This window comes from Empidonax traillii, unplaced genomic scaffold (assembly GCF_003031625.1).
Source record: "Empidonax traillii isolate 1590-97213 ecotype Southwest subspecies unplaced genomic scaffold, ASM303162v1 scaffold619:size634076, whole genome shotgun sequence".
Lineage (NCBI taxonomy): Eukaryota > Metazoa > Chordata > Aves > Passeriformes > Tyrannidae > Empidonax > Empidonax traillii.
In genome coordinates this window covers 31702-47500 of record NW_020955812.1, presented here as the reverse complement: position 1 = coordinate 47500, position 15799 = coordinate 31702, and the positions used below count along the sequence as shown (strand labels likewise).

General features: G+C 39.0%; 1 protein-coding gene across 1 annotated transcript; it reads right to left on the bottom strand.

Moving 5' to 3' along the window:
* Positions 1–4667: 4667 nt before the first annotated feature.
* On the bottom strand, positions 4668–12854 carry SRI (sorcin). Its single transcript, XM_027898734.1, has 8 exons — positions 12732–12854; positions 11844–11927; positions 8820–8889; positions 8022–8065; positions 6890–7037; positions 6618–6731; positions 6101–6159; positions 4668–5366 (listed from the first exon to the last, which is right to left on the bottom strand). The coding sequence occupies exons 1-8, from the start codon at positions 12780–12782 to the stop codon at positions 5340–5342; spliced, it is 597 nt and encodes a 198-aa protein (XP_027754535.1). The 5' UTR covers positions 12783–12854; the 3' UTR covers positions 4668–5339.
* Positions 12855–15799: the final 2945 nt, after the last annotated feature.

The following is a 15799-nucleotide window of genomic DNA, read 5'->3' as shown; positions in this document are numbered from 1 at the left end:
ACAGGTTGCCCAGAGAAGTTGTGGATGCCCCATTCCTTGAATTGTTCAGTGTTAGGTTGAATGGGGCTCTGAGCAACCTGGTCTAGTGGAAGGTGTCCCTGCCCCTGCCCTGGCAGGGAGGGTTGGAACTAGATGATATTTAAGGTCCCTTTCAGCCCAAATCATTCTATGATTCTATGATTCTTTTGCTCTTGCTACAGTGTAGGTGATGGCACCTCACGTCTCATGTGCAATTTGCACTGGTGTGCTTGTTTTGCCTGGGATAGAGTTAATTTTCTTCACAGTAGCCGGTATGGGGCTCTGGTTTGAATTTGTGCTGAAAACTGTAGATAACATGGGGAATTTGTTATTATTGCTGAGCAGTGCTTGCACAGAGCCAAGGCCTTTTTTGCTCCTCACACTGCCCCAACAGCAAATGGGCTGGGGGTGCGCAAGATGGGAGGGGACACAGCTGGGACAGTGACCTACCTGATCCAAGGAATATTGTATACCAGATGGCACCATGCTCAGCAATAAACTAGGGGGAAGGTTGGCGGTGAGAAACCACAGCTCAGGGAACTGGCTGGGCATTGGTTTGTTGGTGGTGAGCAATTCTTTTCATTTGCATCACTTGTCTTTCTTGGGTTTTATTTCTCTCTCAGTTAATTCCCTTTTCATTATTTTTTTTACTACTACTACTACTGTTATTTAATTTCAATTATTAAACTGTTCTTATGATACGCCATGAGTTTTCTCACTTTTACCCTTCCAGTTCCCTTCCCCTATCCCACTGGGGGCAGGAGGTGAGTGAGCGGCTGTGTAGGGCTTAATTACTGGCTGGGGTTAAACCACAACAACTGGTAAAACCACTTGGTGGCTCAGCCATCCTATGTCTTTCTCACCTTCTACCATTGTTGAAGGCTAAGCCCCTTTAATCACCAAGTCTGTGAACCTAAAAGTTGAGCTGTTTCCTGTTTCTCTTGCTCCAAGTCTGAAGATCATTGATTTCTTTCTCTAGTTGTTTGCCTCATTTTTACAGAACTTGAGCATTTTGGTCTCTGCTGAAGATTTTTATTCCCAGAATGGATTATCCATCAGATCAGACTACTGAGCTGACCTATTCTTTGCATGGCTTCCAAATCATATAACATTTATTGGCAATATGGGATTTGACTTTGATCACATTTCCTGAAGACAAATTTATATAATCTGCACACATATGTGCAGGTTGTCATCCCATGACTACACGGTGGGGTAAGGTTCCTGTGTGTGCCTAACTATTATCCTAATAGAGCAGGAAAAAAGGAAGCAGTGAAACTGATAGCTGCAATATAGATAGGTCTCTCAAGTGTGATTTCACCAGAACAGGAAAGGAGTTAATAGTTTCTATCATCTACACTAAGAAACTCCTTTGACGTGAGTATTTTCTGAGTCAGCTTATGAAAACCATTTCTGGTGCTTTAAGTATGGATGCTGATGTAAACTAAAGCTTTGGAAACAGCAGCTTGTACATTCAGTGTGTGGTATCTTGTCGTTCCACAACCATTTTCTGCAACTATTTAGAGAAGGCACTGCAACAGTCAACATTAATATGTTATCACAGCCAAGTAACCAAAACAATCAGTAAAAGTAAGTTCAGAACACAGAAATGTGGTAATTTGCTCACCCTTGAGACTCCGTACCTGGCTTCAAAATTGGTTCACCTAACCAGGTATGGCAGTTTTAGTTCTCTAAAATCCAATCTACACCAGTATCAAAGTCACTTCAGCTAAGCCAGCTTTAAACTGTTTAAAAAGTTGTGCTACTTAAGACAAGCTGCAATTGCAGTATAACTCATAATGAGATGAGGAAAATTTGGGAAAATAAGCACAGAGCAGTTAAAAAGAAACCTTCTCTAAGGGAGGAGTACACTATTTTTAATTGCTAAAGTATAAAATGTCAAAGGAACAAAGTTTTTTTCTGTTTCTGTATTCCTCTGAGTAAAAAAAAAATAAGTTTTTGTTAAAAAAATCAACATGAGGCCTTAAGACCTAATATATTCTAACTTTAGCATGGAGAGTCTATTTTTACAACCATGTTAGAAATTCTGTATATAGGCCTGATGACCTTGTAAGTATAGTGCTGCGAGCAGATAACCATGCAATATTGTAAGGCTCTGTATAACAGTAAATGCTGATTTATTTTGATCAGTGGTACAAGAACTCCTGCTCATTGCCTGTGTAGACTGCATATTTTATGCTTGGAAATACAGTCCAGAACATATTCAAACTGTGAATATATAACCTGATTTTTCTTTTCTTAAGGGTAAAAATATATTACAATAGGTAATGTTTTATATAGAATACAGTACTTATTTTTATCATTGCATAAATGCAAAATATTTTTTTCAGAATAGCGAAGCGTTACAGAATTTTTAATCTGCTGGAGAAAACACTATTTATGGTATGACCGGTCCTTTCAGCAAAGCTTTTGGGGTGGTATACACCAACTGGCTCTGCCATCTTCATTTTGTGCTAATGCTTAACTTGGGCATTGCTGTAAAAAAATAAGCTGTTTTTTCACTCATACTAGCCCTTATTGAGAGAGGCAAGGAGAATTGCGTTTAACCACTGTGGCTGGGCTAGTATTGGCAAAAACAACAATCTGCACCATATCGTTGTCTTTGCTAGTTAAAATCCTGTAAAATCATATCTGAGGTAATAGAAGCATAAGATTTTGACAAACACCAAATCAAAGCATTGCAATTTACAACTTTCTAGCTTTGAGTGTGATATTTTTGTCATAAACATTACAGGCATTGGGCTGTTGAATGAATCTGGCTTTCATGTAGCTAAACAAAATGTTGCTTTTTATAAAATCAGATCATTGTAATTTGGGATTCTAAATTCCTGTTCACTTTTAAAAATAACAGCGTCACACTATCCACTTCTATGAGAGTATTTAATACAAATGCCTGTGGTTTTCAATGTTACTAACATATTGTAACATCAGTAAAGTGATTTTCAATGACAAAGATTGTTGTGCGTATTTTGTTCTTCTAAGTCCTTGTATTTAGCACTTTTTGATTTATAGGTCTCTGTAAAAAAAAAGAGATGATGCTTGCATGGGAAAAGACTAATAGTAGAATACAGATGTTATTTTTTTAAATTCCAGGGTTGAATATGATCCTGTGAGCTTCTCAAATCTTTATCTTAGGGGGCTTACTTTTCTCAAAGCAAATCTAAAATTACTGTTCCTTAGTTTGCATGTTTAAAGGCAACCTAGAAAAAATATCCATTTGAAACTATGCCCAGTGGTCTGCACAGAGGTAAAGAGCAATCACCCCTCTTGGTATCAAGCATCCTTCCCAGTGTGCCTTGTGGGAAAGAGAAACCCTTAATTCTGAGTTTGAGATAACTGTTTCTCTGAAACAGGTTAACTTGTATATTCAACCTTGTAACTTGTATATTCAATTTTCTCCTGGTTTTGGAACAATTTGTTTTCCAGTTTCCTCTGGTTTGTGTTTACAAAGATCACTGAAGAAAACCCTATTGGATCACACTGTTTTCTTGCAGCATTTCCCTGCCCAGTTGCTGGCTGGTGCTAAAATTAATTGAGAAAGACTTGAGTCTTGGGCTGTTGGGCCTTGAGTGCTTTGGCCCATTTGGGTCAGCTCTCCCCACCCCATTCCCTCCCACCCTCAGCCTGCTCACTGTGGTTGCAGAGTGAGAAACTGAGAAGATCCTGAAGCTGTGCAACCACTGCCCAGCAACAGCTGAAACACTGCCATGCTGCTGATGCTGAGTAGTTAAAAATATAAAACACAGAGCCTATGGGCTGCCATAAAGAAAATTAATTGTATCCCAGCAAAACCACTACAAGACCAGAAACACAGCTAAGCAGAGGTAGAGAGAAGTTGTGTGGGTAATTAGTGTTTTGGTAATGATACCTCATCGTTTTGATGGGTAAAATGAACAGTGTAATGATGAACACTGTATTTATGCAAAATGGTCTAATCAAGTCCCTAGAGGAAGAAGAGCCTTTGGTTTATACTCTTACTAACCTTGTCAGCTGTCAGCATTTTGGACTGCAGCAAAACTGATCTTTGGCTGCTTGACTTGGAGGAACCTTTATGGATTTTGGTCATTACATCAGAAATGTTTTCTGTAGCATTCTGTCTGTTTCCCAACTTTATGTGCAACAGGACAATGTGCAGTTATCAGAATGTGAAAGTACAATGCTGTCTATGCAGAAAGAGAACTAGCTCCTGAAATGAAACTAGAAGCAATATCCAAGGGATTCTAAATTTAAGTAGGAAGTACGAGTTGCTTCTTTAGGCAAGACCAGCCCGCTTTGAATTTATAGCCCAGAAATTGGAGACCTGAATTTTATAGCATTCTTAGCAAGGTAGGGTATAAAAAAATATCTTCAAGCAAGATTTCTGCTCTGAGGATTACTTTTATTGTATGTCTTTCTGTATCTGCTTTCATGGGCATGCTACTGCTGTGATCTGAAAGACTAATCTGGCAAGGATTTTTTTGAAGTGGGTTTAGGCCCTTGTACATTAGATGGCATGCTGAGGCAAACCCTACTTGTTAGGGTTTAAAGGGAAGGAGGTAGAAACATTCATTTACACGTAACTGAAGTCTGTCAGCTTAGAAGTTAATTGTTAAAAGGGAAAGTTGATGTACAAACTGACATGGAACAACTTTTGGATGTTTATAAGTATTTTATATAGTGACACAGAGGAAGAATCTTATAGTAACAAAAGCCCCTATACCAGAGCATGCAGCTAGAAGAGTTCTCTGCTATGTTTTGTTGCATCCCTGCTTACAAGAAGTTCCAACAGGTACTCTCACACTCAGTGCATGGTGTCACAAACTTTGTCTTGAAAATAGCTGACAAAATAAGCACTGATGTTCTAACAGACCAGTGTAAAATGACCATTCCAAAAGCTCTTTCAGTTTGTGCATCTGTCTTATACCATCAGAGACAAAAGAAGTCATCATCTTAAGTCATACACGTTACTGTTTAAGACAGAAAAGGTAAGTTGCACTCCAGAAACTCGTTTTAGTGCATCATGGGAAAAAGGTAAACACATTACAGAAAATCTTACCATTTGCATGATCTGAGTTATACATAGTGAATTACAAGTTTATAAAAATAAAAGCATCTTTAATAATTACAGGTTGGAAGTTATAGACAACAGTACATGAGTAGTTCATATTCATTATCAAGACTAAAAAAAATGTGTGTAAAGCGGTACTTCATAAAATATGCAATTTCCAATCCTGAGATACACAATCATTGGAAGAGTTGGCAAAGCAAAACACAAACTGGAATGTTAAATCATGATCATCCACGGCTTGCTTCCTTTTGATTCAGATGCTCATAACACACTGTATGAACTGAAAAGAGAAAACCCACTTATTAGGTGTAAAACAAAGAACAAGTTTTCACTTTTTCTCCTACAATACTCATTGTCACTACACTTTTCTGTAAAGAAATTCAGTCCACAACAACAACAAAACTTTAAAATTAAGTATGAAAATCAGTAAATAGTTAATTAAAACAAAGCATCTCCTTAATGATAACAAAAATAAAACCCAACAAATTCCTCCTTCCCCCAACCCCCCAAAAAAACCCCAAGCAAAAAAACCCCACCCCAAAACCCAGGAAGATGTGAATCTAGTTTTCTCCTTTTCCTGCACAAATGTGGCCAGGAGGCAAATAACCACAAGCCTGACTGTGTGATTTGTGTCTGTCTCCATCAGACCTCTGCCAGCCCTTCCTGGGAAAAATGCCTACCAAGCCTCAAAATAAAAAAATGGAAAAAAAGTCACAGAAAGTGATGCTATCAAGTGATGTAGCTTCTTGGATCTTCTTGAACCAGGCTGGTAGGAAGTCCAGACAAAAGTGCACAACAACATTTTAGAGAAATCTATAAAATACATGAAAACTTTTTAAGACAGTACTCAACAAGCCCCAGAACTTCTGGGCTCTAAGTGTCTCTTCTCTACACTAAGTAGAAGAGTGTAAAGAAGATAAGCACAAATTCAAATCATTACTGATTGTCTTCTGTTTTAAGTTTTTCCTTGGTTTTACCCTGGAAATTTTAATGTATTCCTGAAAATTCACTTACATCATCATACTGGAAATTCACAAAGCCCTGTTGAGTTGTATCCCTTCTTCTAAAGCATTCTGCAAAAATGCAATAAGACAATAGAAACCAGGTAAGAAGAATTACAGTTAATAAATTTTTAAAAAATGTATAGTAGTTTTCTAAAATTCCCATGAAGTCACATGAATGAGAACCAATAAAGAACACTGCAATTCATTCCAAGACTTGATTTCCCATTCTAAATTTTTGTATTTATGATATACAATCCTTTACATTCTGTTAATAAACACATTTTCCCAATTTTAATAACATAACTCTTCTAGTCTCTGGACTAAACCCTGCATTAGTTTTAAGTCCATTTTTCCACTGGAATTTAAAAAATCGTTATCTGTAGTAAGAACTGTTCCAGTTCTGCCTGTGGACTATTGAAATAAACCTATTTTACAGTACACAAAAGTTGAAATAAGTGAGCAATCAGATTTTATTAAATAAAACTATATTATGGGAGTGATAGTAACAAGGCTATAATCCAGCATACCAGTGAGAGCTCGGAGTTTCACACAGCAGGCAATGTAATCATCAAATGCAATCTTTCCGTGAGTGCTGTATCGCTTTGTGATTGCTGACACAGCCTGTGGGCTCAGTCTAAATCCTGTTTGAAAATAAAAAGTCCTATTTTGAAAACACAGGTAAATTAACAGAGTCCAACACATTTTTCATTGTAAATATCATGCCAGTTACTGCAGGGTGATAACTGGTACTGGGAAATGGTGTAAGTAGTGTCAGAAGCAAGAATATTTCACAAGTTACCCATATTCATCAAGGCTTTCTCCAGTTCTTGACGATCCACTGTGCCACTTCCATCGCTGTCAAAAGTTACAAAATGTTGTTTCCAGCCATTGACCACAGCCCAGAGTTCTTTAAACTCATTAAATCCCAGTGTGCCAGACATATCCCTCTGATTTCAAAGCTAAGAAAAACACTTCTTAATAAACAAACAAACAAAGTCATCTCTCTGTAGTTAAAAACTCTTACTTCAAGGTCAATATTAATATCATTTTGCTATTCATTTCTTCTGACAGAAAACTAACTAAAGCATCCCCAACACAGATGGAGATAATAATACTACTGCCCAAATCCAAAGGTCAGAGAACCTCCTCTCCCCACTGAAACCTGCTGAAGCTATTCAGTCTTTCTGAATTTAACTTAGTTCACACACTTCTCTTTAACCTGCTGGTATATAACTGTGAGCAATAAAATACATATCTGAAATAAAAACAGATGCCAAATTAAAAATAAGTTATAATAATATTATCAGTTCTCTCATATTCTAGATAGTTTGTTCAAGGTGAGTTAAGAGCCCTTCCAGTTTCATTTCTGCTTTTTTCTTTTTAAGAAAGACTCATTTCTTCTTTATAAGCAGCAAAACATTCAAACATGACAATTTAAGTTTTGGCTAAAAAAACTACAAGGTATACCTTACACAGTACACCTAAGTCTTCCATAGTTCCTACCACCTTCCATTAAATACTCAAAACTGATTCATTTAAGGAACAATATTTAGGGAAACTTAGATTGCTTATTCAGGCTGTGTAGTAAAAATGTTTAAAATTAATCTGGAAGGGTTGGAAAGCTGTCCTATTTAAAAAGCACAGTAAGTGATTTGCACAAACCTCTATTCTGAGCCACCAGAGCTGACTCTTCATACATTCAATGGAGAAACAGTTCCCCAGGCTTAGAGGAATACCACTTGTAAGATCAGTCACCGAGAGCCTCTTTTATTTTTATTTCTTCATCCTTTAATATCAGTAAGAATGGAAGCTCCCCAATCATAACAATCACAAGACTTATCAAGTAAGGGCAAGCATTTCCCAAATTTCTGGCACTCTCTCATCTTTGCTTATGTAATGCAAAAATGTTTACATTTCATAGTAAAGGATACGTCCAGCATTGAGATCATAAGTCTGCAAGTCTCTAAGTTGAAGGCTGTTAAAATTAGAAAAAGGAAAAATAAATTATGTTAAAAGCATACTTTTCAGTTTTGTCCAAATGTAACATTTTAAATTTATTATATATTTAAATTATACGCTGATAGTATATTTAATGTATAAAGTATTATATAATTGGTTCCCCTGTATACAGCCATACCATATTTTGATCCAAGTAAAAGCCATTACTTTTTAGAAAAAACTGCTAATAGGCAATCTGGAAGCAATTCAAGTTATATTTAATTCAAGTTTATATCTACTATATACTATATAACATATGCATATGTTACATGCATAACAGTTTTGTGGTTCAGTCAAAGTGGTCATTTATATTCCACCATAGACACAGTCTGAGCAAGCCAGTTGCACTCACAGAAGCTTGATTTTGTCAACTGAACAGGAGGTATCCCGACAGAGGAGTCCTGCCACAGATTTTGGTCAATATCAAAGCTCCACTTAAACCCAAGCAAAGCACCTTTTTAAGAACTGTCTGACCATTACAAAACAAACACTTCTCCCACTCCACAGCCCAGCATTGGTGAACTAAAGATGCTGAGAAGGGGAGTCTTATGTGCACAGAACTGAATAGAAAGAATTTATGTTGCCAGGTTGTCCATATGAAAGGAAAACCCATTTACCATGCAAAGAAAAAAACCAGCTTTGCAGAAGGCACAACTACAAGCATTTTCTAGTAAATGGCAGAAGAATTATTATGCCTTAGATTTGCTTGTTTATTTAAATCATTAACTTACGTTTATACGCTCCTGCAATCCCTGACTGCGTGAGACATCTCTGTAGCTCATCAGCATCTATTTGTCCATCCTTTCGATAACAGAAGATGTATCAGCTATTGTTTAATTCCCTTTCCCCTCTGGTTATTCCCAGTACCCACTCCCTTTCCAGTAGCATTACATTAGTTACCCTTTCAAAAAGGAATCCAGATACATATCCTCTTCTCAAGACAGCTTTAAGACTGACAAATCTAAAGAAAAAGATCTGGGCTTTTTTTTCCAAATAGTCAGTTGCTATCAGAACAAACAAAAGCAGAAAGCAAAGAACTTTGAAAGAAAAACAAAACAAAGCCAGAATAGATATCTTTCTCCATGGTTTGGAAAAAGGTGCACTTTCAAAACATCCTGCTCAAGGCCAAATAGAAGAAAACAACTGCCAATTCATGGAAAACAATGATCTGCCAAAAGTCGAGCTGGAATTCTAGGTTTTATTCCTCTGCACCCAATATGAGGTTCAGTTCACAGAGAGTTTAATTTAACCTCATACAGGAATGGAACATTATAGCTGTAGATATAAAAAATTATGCCCCTTCTCTAAAGCATTAATATTGAAAAGAGAATTACTTTGTATTTGAAACAAATTTATTTGCTTCAACATTTTCCTTATGCTTTTAAATCTGCTAAGCTTTTTTTTTTTATTTATTTTTATTTTTTTATAAGAACAGAGCTATGCTATGAAGTGGCATGGTGAAAACAACACAGCCAGATAGCTTTCAGAAATGAAGTATCATTATTTATAGGACAAGTAGTAGTTACTATGTTACGTCTGAAAAAAGAGCAACAATGTTTTGATTCCATGTCAAGTAAGTGGAACCTGAACCCAAAACTGCTTCCAATCTATTCCATAGTCTAATAATATAGATGTATTTAACACTTTATGTTCACAGGGGGAGAAAAATAGATATATAGTCAGAAATATTAAGTAGCAAATTTCTTCAAAGGCTTTATACCTTCTGAAGCAAAGGTAGGATCTGAATAACTTTAAAATAGAGGAAGACAGACAAACAGACAAGCATGATCTGTAACCAAAATTAACATTACCAAAAACATTTCTGGCGTTTTTTTAAGTAGAACATAAGCAGTTAAACTAGGTAAGGCATATGGGCTTTGCAGACAGACTAAAAAAAAAAATTATTACTCCCTACAGACTCGATTAAATTGAATGAAGATTTGAAATAATACTTTTGATTTTCTTCTGTAAACAAAGTAAACTAATTAATCAAATCAAAGAGAAGATCTCTGTTGTAAACTACATCAAAGAAAGCTCAGAGATACCATTATATATTATATAGGCATAAAAAGCAACAAACCATAATCAAAACCTACTAATTCTACAGTGAGTACATATGGAAAACTGAGATATGACTTTTTCAGAGTTGCACAGATGGTTGTATAAGTAGCTGATAATTTATCTGTTCTATTTCACTGTCTCCTTACAGGGTTTTTACTTCTGCACTGCCACTGCTCTCTAAAACTGACACCTCCAATTCCAAGGATAACATTTCAAAAGCTACTCAGTTTATTTCCGTAAGGAATGATTTCTACAAATATAAAGCATTTCAGAGGACTAACTTTAGTATTCTTAAGTGCTAACTTGACCATACTCACCAACCCCCTGGTTTCCTAGCTTTCAGTAGCCAGGCTTCACTTGAGAAGCCTGGGAATGGAATATATTTTGCTGATGTCCAGTTCCTGCCACCTCTTCTCCACAGCTCCACATCCTGTTTGCTGCTCCCTCCCTTTCTCTTTACACTAGGAGCTTATCCACTTTTTTAGTGTTGGGTACTGGCTCCACTGCTGACTCCTGGTACACATCCAGGTGGCACCTGCATGCAGAGGCATCTCAGCTGGCAGGCAATTTGTCAGCACATTCAGCAGGACTCAGCTTGGGCTCCACCTTCCCAGAGAGGCCTCACTACCCACAGGCCATTTCAGTGTTCTCCTTTACTACAAAAACACACAGTCTAGATATTTTCATAAGCAGTTACACAGAAGATATAGTCTGTGAGATACATTATTAACTCAAAAGAGTTAACACAGAGAACAAAACTAGCCCAAATTACAGTGGGAATTTGAACATCAGTTAATATTGCTGAATTCAAACTTTCATGCTGTGGTTATGTCTAACTGTGGATAACAGACCCAGAAGCAGAATTTTAGACCTGCACACATCCTGCAAGTGTGCAGTAAACAGCTATATATATGGCCAACAAAGACAGAATCTCAGCTCAATAAACCCGACTTAATTGCTCCTAGACTTTGTAACATAGTTCAAGTAGCATTTATCTTAGTTATCTAGTAAGGTACATAACCATACAAAACCAATATATATGACACAGAATTACAGGAAAGAAATTAAAAATGCAGTGCAGAATAATAGGGAAGAAAAGAAGAAAGTTGTAAATGCCTTTCCTCTAAAAGTATAATCACTCTACGCTACCAGTAAACCCAGATATTGACACAACTCAGGACTGCTTTTCCATTTGCAAGTCTATTAAGATCATTTAAAGACCTCTTTTTTATTAGCATTTCCTGCTCTTAGCCAGACCATCTCCATAGCCCATGCTTTCCACTGTTTCTGGTTTCTTTCTCCTGAATCTGACAGCATTGACCAGCCCAGAGCTGAGCCAAGATTCAGTTACATTTCATGCATCTATATAGACCCTGTATAAACCTATATAAGAAACACTGTCAAACAAACATATGTTCATGTATATATGCGTGTATTTACACATATAATATAAAAAATAACAGTATTATTGAAGCAGCAGAGTTCCTGTGTGCATACAGCTATACTGTAAAGTGACACACATGTACATAGAGCAAACAGGCAAAGTAAAACAATTATGATTTTATTTATTTTTAAATTTGAAATAATAGTTTTTCTCATTGCAAATATTGGGTCATTCCTCTTTCCAGAGGCTAATGTAGAAAGTATTCCCCCCAAAAAAAAATCAAGAAGCAAATAACATTTTAGAAGTTTACCTGCCCTCCTACTGCAGCAAAATAACCATACAAAGGATCCTGAGCTTGTCCAGGGAATGCTGGTCCTCCTGGAGCTCCTCCATACTATAGTAATCAAGAAGAAAAGTAATTTTAAATTAGTGATTCAGTTAAGAATCTGTACTTTTCAACTTATATTTTTTTTATACACACTATGATAAAAAATATAAACCAATGAAAAAGGAAACTCCTTATGAAAAAAATCCCAAACCTCAATTTTAGCATTGATATACTAATTTATTGTAATGTAAGCAGATCAGTGTAAAACATTGCACAGGAGCAATCCACTGATCTAGGTACAGCTCAGTGTATCTCATCAAGGTTTAATTTTAGTGTACTACTCTCAGAAAAAGGGGTGCTAAAGAAAGACTAAGGCACGGCAGATTTTTCTCTCCACTTCAGAAAAGCTGAGCAAGACAGATCTCTAGGGAAAATACTTGGAAAATGCATTAAGTGTGCAAAGCTTTAAGTAAAATTGACTGTTAATTGAAAATCACGGAATGACATTCCCGGCACTGACTTTCGTCCCTCGGCAGCAGGTGCCGGGCGTGTCCCGTCTCTTCTCCCTTCCCATTCCCGAGGGCACAGCCCCGAGCTGGCGCCTGCGGCAACTCCCGGCGGGAGCGGCGGCCGGAGAGTGGGCAGATCCCGTCTCACACGGCTCTCACAGCTTCCCCTTGGGCCACAGCCACATCCCCCCCTCAGGCCGGAGAGCCACATCCCCCTCAGACCGGACAGCCACATCCCCCCTTGGACAGTCACATCCTTCCCGAGGCCGGACAGCCACCTTCCCCCCTGAGGCCGGACAGCTACCTCCCCCCTGAGGCCGGGCAGCCACCTCCCCCCTGAGGTCGGACAGTGCCCGCTCACCCCGCCCTGGTAGAAGCCGCCGCCGGGAGCGGGCTGCCCGGGGAACGCCATCTTCGCCTGGCACCAGCACCGCCCCTGTCCCGGCTACGGCTCCGGCCGCGCCCGGCCGCAACCACCCGTCCAGGCAGGGGGGGACAGCGGCGGGCTGCGGGCTCCAGAAAGGGCCGGAGCCAGAAGCTGCCGACCGTGCGGAGAAAACGGCGGCCTCCGGTCACTGGGGCTGTGCCGTCGGGAGCCGAGGGACCACGCCTTCCAACCTTCCCCCTCTAGCCTTCCCCCCTCCATCGTGGTGGTACAGGCCGCCCGCCCCGAGGCGGCATTTCCTGGCCGCAGTGGTGCCTCGGGCCCACCCGTGCCGGGAGGAGGAGCCGCCCCTTCCCGCTGACCGCCGGCGGGACGGGGTGTGGGTCCCTTGGGACGGGCGGGTCCTTGGGGGCGGGATGCGTGCGGGGAGTGCTGAGGGCGCCGGAGCTGGCGAAGGGGAGCGGGTTCAGGCCGCCTGCGGCTCCCGGACAGCAGCGGAGGGACACCCGCGGGAGGGCACGCCCGTGGACACCTCAGCAGGAACTGGGGAAATGCCAGTGTGCCACTGGAGCAAGGGAGGCCTTTTGTCTTCAATCAGGGGCTACTCTGAAGGAGTGAAGCTGAAGGACGCCCAGCTTTAATTCAACATTCTCCTCCCAGATGGAGGAACCGGATACAGCCCGTGGTTTGATCCTACTGACCAAGCTGAGATGGTCTGGGCTGGTCTGCTTATTTGCAAAACGTTAGAACTCCCTCATGGTGAGATGTAGTCTCAAAAGGATGAGAAGTGAGTTTCTAGAGTCTGTATGACTGAAACAAATCTACAGATAGAGACCTGGAAGGGTAAATGGTCTACTGTAAGAATTTTGAATAATAAAAATAACATTTTATTTTCTGTTTATTAACATAGTTTCTGAAGAAATTTATAAACTTGAGTAGGACCTTATTAATTAGATCATGCTAATTTATAGTAAACTTTTCATTAAAAGTGAGTCACCCTTCTCAGCTTCTAAGTGATCCAGTAAACAAGACTTTCAGACAGTCTCTGTATGGCATATATATGATTATTTAAGCACCAACTATACTTCTAACTGTTAACAGTTCCCAGTGACATGAAAACAGGTACTGTGATGTTCTTTGAAATTTAATAATCAATAGATTTGCCAAATGAAAGAAAAATACCTTCATCACGCAGGATAGCATAGATGAAACCCATCTTTTCAGGGCAGCTGAGAAACAAAGTCAAGAACCTGGCTAGCTTTTTGGCTTAAGAAATGCATATCTCACAAGAGTATTTGACTAAGCGTCTGCTGATATCAAACTGTGCAGTGCTCAAATAGTTTTACCAGCCTTAATCACGTGCAGTGCAAGGTATTGGAGGCTCTGGGCTGAACTTTGTTAGAGTACCTATATTAATGTCTGGGCAAGAAGCCTTCCTAATTAAAATAGGACCTAGGAACTGTGATAACAAATATTAAAGTGTGGAAAGATTGAAAGTAAGTGGCAAAGAATATAAGTGATAAGATTTGAAGAGTTATACACTGATAAGCAAAGCATCAAAAAGTTTCTATGTATTGCCAGTAGCTTAAAGAAAATAGAAATGACTTTTTAACTGCTTCAGTGAGAAAAAAACAGATAAGATTCAGACCAGTGGGTAGATAAAGATACTAAAATATAGAACTGTAGCTGTGTAGAAAAGAAAGATGTGGTTCATAATTTGGGGTGAGGTTTTTTTCCTGCTTTAACTCAGCATAAATACCTGGTACTCGTCCGTTTGCAGCACTTCTACTGAGATTCCTGGTAATCACTGAATCTAGAATTGTTAACTTTGGAAAGCTCTCTAGGAACATTGAGTCCAACAGCTATCCCAACATGGCCAAGCCCACCACTAAACCATGTCCCTCAGTGCCACTTCTACATGTCTTTTAAATACTCCCCAGGATGGTGACTCAAATACTTTCATGGGCAACCTGTTCCAGTGCTCAACAACTGCTTCAGTGAACCTAAACCTCCCCTGACACAACCTGAGATCATTTCCTCTCATCCTATCATTTGCTAGAAGAAACTGACTCCAACGTCACTCCAACCTCCTTTCAGGTAGTTGTAGAGAGGGATGAGGTCTCCCCTCAGCCTCCTTTTCTTCAGGCTAAACACCCCGAGCTCCCTCAGCCTCTCTTCACAAACCTTGTGCTCCAGACCCTTCACCAGCTTTGTTGTCCTTCTCTGGACACGCTCCAGGACCTCAATGTCTTTTTTTTTTTTGTAGCAGGGGGCCCAAATGCACTGCACTCAGTAGTTGGCATTTGCAACATTATTTGTATTTAAACATACATGAAAAAAAGAACTAGAAGACAGGGATGTATTTTATATGGATTATAAGGTAAGCATTTTGTTTGCACTGATGAATTTGTTTATTCCTTATCTGAGAAAAAAGAAGGCTGCAAAGGAAGGGTGTTTGAGAAGGTTAATGAGTACACACTTGCTTTCTGAAGGGCTGCTGAGCTGTGTTAACCTTTTAAGTTATGATAAGATCATCGTATTGGAAATACACCAGTAAGAAATCTCTGTAGAATAAATGTCTTCTGATTTTGCATATCTCAAAGAACATGTAATCCCTGTAGTGGGAAAACTGAAGTAAAGCTAGTGCTATTGTCTTGTGGATTTTTGCTTTTTGGATTTTTTGGGGGTTTGTTTTTTGTTTTATTTTGTTTTTTTGAGATAATTCAGTATATTTTCCTAAGAAAACACCTAAGTAAAATAATTTTATTTAGAAAGTGAAAATTACATGCAGTTTCCCATTCCATAGCTTTTGCTGGATTTTTTGTGATAGGATTTTAAGAAGAAATTCAAAATGGCGCTACAGTTGTGGCATTACTGCCTTTAACTCTGGTTACAAGTTACATTCATCGCGTGTGCCACACTTCCTCACAGGTAACAAAGACTACCATAAACTCACAACAAGTCACACACTTTCTGCTTGCCCATCTTCTCTACTTCTGTCCCTCTGAGTCTGGGTCCATTTAACCTTGACAAGAGCTCACACA

Bases quoted from the DNA above. Each gene is read 5' to 3' on its own strand.
- SRI (XM_027898734.1), bottom strand. From the start codon at position 12,782: ATGGCGTTCCCCGGGCAGCCCGCTCCCGGCGGCGGCTTCTACCAGGGC. The intron at 11,928-12,731 runs GTGAGCGGGCAC...TGATTACTATAG, and splicing joins GCGGCTTCTACCAGGGCGGG to TATGGAGGAGCTCCAGGAGG. The intron at 8,066-8,819 runs GTAAGTTAATGA...TAATTTTAACAG, and splicing joins GATTGCAGGAGCGTATAAAC to CCTTCAACTTAGAGACTTGC.